We start from the raw sequence: 6,167 nt of genomic DNA, 5'->3' as shown, positions 1-6,167 counted from the left end.
AGAAAAAAGATTTTATTTATTTGTCGAGTGTAAAAAAAAACACTCGGCAAACCCCCTCTTTGCCGAGTGTTTTATTTTACACTCGGCTAACCTCCTCTTTACCGAGTGTATTTTTTTTGTCGAGTGTTTTTAGTGCAGCACTCGGCAAAGAACTTGTTTGCCGAGTGCCCGAGAGAATACATTCGGCAAACATAAAAACACTCGACAAATTTGACGTTTCTGGTAGCGAATGTCGGTTCTAAAATTCAAATAGTGATAGCCGCGGTGATTGTTTATTCTGAAGTAGTGATTCCAACTGCAATGCTGTCTAGTGAGGAGCTCGGTTGGTTTAGTTGCAGGTAGACATGTTTGCTTCCTCTCTCGTGATGGAGTTTCTTCGAATAAAATCAAAATAATGAGTAATATGGACGAGCGGTGTTTTTATTTGTTAAAAAAAAGGAGTTCAGGGCCACAGGGGTCGTAATAACCAGACATAAAGACCCACTAGTTATTATGTACTAGTGAGCGATGACTCAAATAATAGTATTTCTTGAAGGAAACGGAAACGGAAACCAACCGGAATTGTAAACTAAACGGAGACGGAAGGATTATTGATGGGCAGGACCGCCGGATCGCTGGAGCATTCAGCAGCAGCGCTTTTGGATGGTGAGGTGTCCGGTCATATGCCAGCCCTCCTTCTCGCCCTCTTCGCCGCGCGCGTACGGGCACCACGGCGTGAAGTTGGGCAAGCTCTCCAGCATCTTCCACTTAGCGTTGGGGTCCTCCTCGTCGTCGGAGCTACCGGACCACGTCGGCGTCGAGTACTCGTAGCGGCTGTGCGTGATGCGGTGGAACTCCTGGATGTCCCTGTTCTTGGCTATGTCCGTGGTGTCACGCAGGTTGACGGAGAAGATATCGCCGTAGGGCCTGACCGAGTGCGTGAAGTGCGGCATGGAGATGGGGTCGGCGGAGACCGCGGCGAGGTCGGCGGCGAAGACGATGCTCGCCATGTCCGGGCTGAATACGGGGTGGTTGATGTGCCCGGCGATGGTGGGCGCGCTGTGGATCACCCGCACGGGCACCGGCAGCTCGCCCTTCTTGATGCCTTTCGCGTTCACCAGGTACACGGCGAAGTAGCCTGGGTCCAGGCCGTGGTCCTTCTCCGGCTCGTCCCTGCCCTTGACGACGTCTGCCTCGGGCCGGCCGGAGGAGGAGAAGACGATCCAGTCGCAGCCCTCCCTGGGCGACCAGCTGCAGTGGGTGTCGGTCCATGCCCCGTCGGTGAGCTGGTCCACACCAGCGGCCTCCCCCTTCACTGCGTCTATGATGTAGAGGTTCTTGTGCTGCCTCTCCCCTCCCGGCACCCTGTTCCTGCTGGACCGGAACACGAGCTTGGTGCCCTCGGCGTTGGTGGACGGGAAGGCGCAGTTGTACTCCTCGTCGGTGAGCGGGAACGTCTCCACGTTCTCGTAGTCCTCCCTGGACACGTTAGGGATCCTCATGATCTGCACCGGGCTGTCGATGGAGAAGGCCGGCCCTTCGCAGACGTAGAGCGTGTCCAGGTCGTCGTTCTGGTTCCACGACGTGGAGAAGACGCTCTTGGACGCCCTCACCTTGTACACCACGCGGAGGCCTCTGCTGTCCGCGAGCCAGACGGCCTTGAACTCGTTGTCCACGAAGGCCAGCTTCTTGCCGTTCTTGGAGACGGACGGGAACACGCCGGTCACCCGGAAGAGCCCCACGTCCGCGTGCGACTCCGGCGGCTGCACCTTGTCGAACCTCCTCTGGATGCTCGTCGTACTCCTTTGGACCTTGAGTAGCTTGTCCGTTCTGCAGCGGTGGTAGCCGACGCGTCTTCCTCCGTCGAGCACGAAGGGGTTGTAGTGGTCGCCTTCAGGCCTCGTCTTCTGGGTGATGGGCACCGGCGGCTGCCCCGCCGGCGAGGCCGTGTCGAAGATCTCGATGTGCCTGTACTGTGTCACCACGCGCTCCACCTTCATGAGAACCTGCTTGGATTTCTCGCGGACGGTGGCCACGGCCACTTTGGTCTCGCTGATGGCAGCTGGAGTCATGGCATCGATGCTCTCCAGCGTCACGCGTTCTTCCTTGCCAGAAGCGATGTCGTACCGGAAGACGCCCCACCTGGCGGTGTTGGAGGGCGGCGTGGTGTCGAACCCTCGGTGGAAGAAGATGACATTGTCGCTGCCCCACGTCGGCCAGCCACCGTCCTTAATAAGGCGGCTGCGGCCCAGGCCGCCCTGCGCTCGCCGGTCCACGTTCATAATCACAATGTCCGTCTTGAGGTTCTCGATCTCGCCGCTCCACCTGTTCTGTTGGAAGTTGGCCACGGCCACCATCTTCCCAGACGGCGACACCGCGGGGCTTAGATCGTACTGGCCCGGCGGTGTCAGTCGCTCGGTCTTGCCGTCGGCGAGGTTGGTTCGGTACACCACGGTCCACGGGGCCCGCCGTGCTCTCACCGGCTCCTTGGTGGACACGTACACCAGGGAGTGGCCGACGGTGGAACGCCCAACTTTGAAGCCCCCAGCGACGCAGCCGCTGTCCTCCATGCGCACGCCGCCGAAGGTGTCGGCGCCGTAGATGTCGGCCAGGCTCAGCACCTTGACCTTGCCGCCGACGACGAAGCGCAAAGCCACGTGCAGCGTCTCCAGGCCGCTGTCCCTCTCGGAGACAAACACCAGGCCAGTGACGCGGCCCTGCACCGCGTCCTCCGGGGTGGCGCCGCACGCCGACGCCAGCTTCGGGTTCTTCTTGCCCAAGAACGTCAGGAGCTCTCTCAGCGCCGCTGCTGGGATGGGCTGCCCGTTCTGGTTGTACGACTCGCCATCGGTGAGGAGCAGCTCGTCCTTGGCCGACAGCGGCGTCGGATTAGTGGGGCAGGAGAAGATGTCCAGGGGCACCGGGGGCCTGTAGGTCCCGAAGAAAGCTATGCTGCCGCGGCTCTTGCCCATTCCGATCTATCCAAAGAAAGAACAAAGAGATGTTCTTCACTTAATGATTGGTCGGTTTGTGTTTGTGTGGTTAGATGAGGAGCTGTGATGCCTCATATATAGAGTAGCTATGGACTGACACTACGCCACACAGGGTTTGTAGGGGCGGTTTTAGAGAGTTTGTAGGGACGGTTTGGACAGCCACACCTATCAAACCGTATCTACAAATCATGTATTTATAGGAGCGGTTTTCAGACCACCCGTACAAATCGATTTGTATAGGCGGCTAGTATTACCAGGCGTCCCTACAAATAGATTTGTAGCGGCGGCGGGTGTAAGCCACCGAGAGAACGTGCCACACCCGTTGCCACCTCCATCACAATGTTTTGCTGGCCGCTGAGAAACACCAAGGTGCAACTAGTTTGTTCCCGTATGCGATCGACGGGGGTTGTGGCTGCAGTGGAACCTTGGCTGCTAGAAACTTCTGGAGGGCTACCAACTAATGCTAGTTCTTTCGGTGGCGCCATTAATGTTCGTGGCTACGTAGACAGTCCTTGCTCTTCCAGCGCCTTCACAACTAGAGCCTTCACTTGGAGCTCAAGATTAGCCTGTCGATCTCTGCCATGTTTCTTGTACATGTGCATGTCCTCTTCGAATCCTTGCTTCCAGGTCATCCTTTTCCCTAGCCCCTGGTGCGGCCTCTGTGCTCGTTGTTTCCCAAGCCAAGGCTAAGCTCGTCCCTCTCTCTAGAAGGATTGAATTAGCCCTTCTCCTTGTCTTTAGCATATTTCAGTATCCTTGATACTGCCTCCTAGGTCTTTGGCTTATCAAACTTAATATTACCGCCGGATGATTCTGTACTCCTCGTATATATCCAATTCCTTGAGTGTACTTTGAAATTCTTCACATCGATATTCCTAGAAGTTGCGGCCTCTTCGTCCATCTTCCTAAACTGTTCTTCATTGGCATAGTAGCCACCGGGGCCTAGATGATGGTGATGTTTGTTCCTCTTTGCCAGCTCGGTGTTACGGGCACTAAGCTCCAATGCCTTCGATGAAGTCTTCTGAGCCACGAGCTCCTCCCATTGACTAGGAGTTATGTTGCCAAACTCGTTGAAGGGAGTTAACCCCTTTTGGATATACTTCTTGTTGAGCTCCGACCTCCAACATCGGAATGACTCTCCTATGATCTTGAAAGCATTTTTTACCAGTTCTTGCTTACCCTTCGGAAATCTGAAATTGAGCTTTAGCTGCTTATCCCGTAGTTCATCCTTTTTCTTCTCTGGTACCTCTTTCCAGTTAGGGATTGTTGGGTTCAATTAATCTCTTACTAGGGCACGATCACATTATGAAATCGTCCTCTAAATTCCTTCGCCTCAAGGATCACCCCTGCTAGTCCGACCTCCGTTATCACATAGCATGCCTTATCTGGATATTGGTTTGCTTTTCTATCCCCTTGTTTCCTCTTTGACTTGGTAGTCGTGTTCGTGGATGTGTATTGAGGTTGTGGAGCAGAGGCCTCAATGTCTGTCTCTATGGCTGTTGCGTCTGCTCTCCTTTCCTCTACCCTGTCTTGTCTGGTGAGATATCTCGGACGTCGACGTCGTCTTTTCTGAGTTTCAGGAGGGACCTGTATATATGATAGTTCAAAGTGTTAGCAGAGGTAACACAGCCAAAGCTTTAGCAAAATTTAGAAGCTAAGGCTTTATCCCTGCCTCATCGTTCGGGTCAAAATCCTTATCCAAATCTTCTTCCTTTGGCCTCCTTCTGGCTTCACATGGGAATGGATCCTCGGGATTTACATATCCCTCTTCTGAGTCATCATCATCATCCTCTTCTTCTTCACCTTCAACAACCTCTCCTGCTCTTCCTTCTGCTCACCCTTCCTCCTCGTCACAAGGCTCCTAAGTAAGCATCACTTTTAGATCCTTTTCTAACTCGTTATCGAACTGTTCCTGAGTAAGCTGGTCCTCTAGTGCTTGCTCCTCATAGGTTGGCTGCTTGTCATGATCAGGGCATATTATTTTGTGCTTTGTTCTAATAGATGCAAGAAAGTGTGCTTTAGGTACACGAGAAGGTATAAGAAATAAAAAGGTCTATAAACCAAAGTAGTCCTATAAAACAACAATATATAAAAAAATGAGTAGTACCAGTAGTAGAGGCCTCAGAAACATGTCAATCATCATTTGATCATGAACTTGGAGCATCAATGCATCATAACAGAGAAGAGAGAAGGTAATTTAGGGGTGGCTGGTAATGGTGCCAAGTTCCTCACAAGTTCTTGATCATCAGCTCATATTCCATGTAATGTATGGACTTGGACAATTTTATTATGGGCAAAACAAAGAAGAGGAGAGGAGAGGGGAGATTTGGCAAAAAAAAGCAACAGCTGCTTAGCAAACATAGAGCAGCACCTGATGGAAAAAATAGTCAAAAATATATATGCTCACTGTTAACAAACATAGAGAGAAGAATAGTAGAGTACAGAGGAGTAGTAGTAGTATAGAGAGGAAAAGAGTAGTAGAGTAGAGAGGCGTAGGAGTAGTAGAGTAGAGAGCAGAAGAGAGGAGTAGGAGTAGGAGTAGTAGATTAGAGAGGAGAAGAGAGTAGTAGTAGAAGCAATTTTTGGGAGGTACTCTCAAATTAGTAAAAAATCATCACTGACAAAGGACTTGTGCTCAGTACAAGTAGTAGTAGTATAAAAAACATCACCGACAAAGGGCTCGGAATCAGTTTGGAGGTTTCCTCCTAAAACAAACGTATCCCACATTAGATTATTTACATACTCAAGCGAAAAGAATTAAAAAACATAGCATTTTATGGCCTAAAAAGAGAACTGCTACTTTGTGAACAGATATGGACTTGAGAATTTCATAGCAGCAAGTACATACCCAGATTAGCATGCAGACCAAGTTTCATAATTTTTGGACAACTACAACAGGAGATATGAAAAAGGCAAAAGTTACAAGCCTAAACAAGTTAGCATACTTAGAGAACAGATCTGGATTCCAAAAATAGCAAGGCGCATAATAATTGTACTAAAAAAATCAAAGAAATAGGAGAACAAAAAGTGGTCGCAGACAATAAAAGTGTTTGACAATGTAATCCTTAGGAACAGGGCATGTGCTCAGAACCAGCAATATATAATTTGATGTTGCAAGCACATATTTGAGGCAATGATGAGAAGCCTAGAATGAACAAGAATGTATCTATGACTTCACAGGCAATCAACCGAACC

The 6,167-nt window shown here is 50.9% G+C and overlaps 1 protein-coding gene across 1 annotated transcript; it reads right to left on the bottom strand.

Moving 5' to 3' along the window:
* Positions 1-412: 412 nt before the first annotated feature.
* On the bottom strand, positions 413-3,000 carry LOC136482727 (uncharacterized). Its single transcript, XM_066479924.1, has one exon. The coding sequence runs from the start codon at positions 2,949-2,951 to the stop codon at positions 624-626; it is 2,328 nt and encodes a 775-aa protein (XP_066336021.1). The 5' UTR covers positions 2,952-3,000; the 3' UTR covers positions 413-623.
* Positions 3,001-6,167: the final 3,167 nt, after the last annotated feature.

Source organism: Miscanthus floridulus, chromosome 9 (assembly GCF_019320115.1).
Source record: "Miscanthus floridulus cultivar M001 chromosome 9, ASM1932011v1, whole genome shotgun sequence".
Taxonomy (NCBI): Eukaryota; Viridiplantae; Streptophyta; class Magnoliopsida; order Poales; family Poaceae; genus Miscanthus; species Miscanthus floridulus.
Note: the sequence above shows the minus strand (reverse complement) of the source record. Positions and strands in the feature narration are given on the sequence as shown.

Coding starts and splice junctions, on each gene's coding strand:
- LOC136482727 (XM_066479924.1), bottom strand. CDS start 2,951: ATGGGCAAGAGCCGCGGCAGCATAGCTTTCTTCGGGACCTACAGGCCC.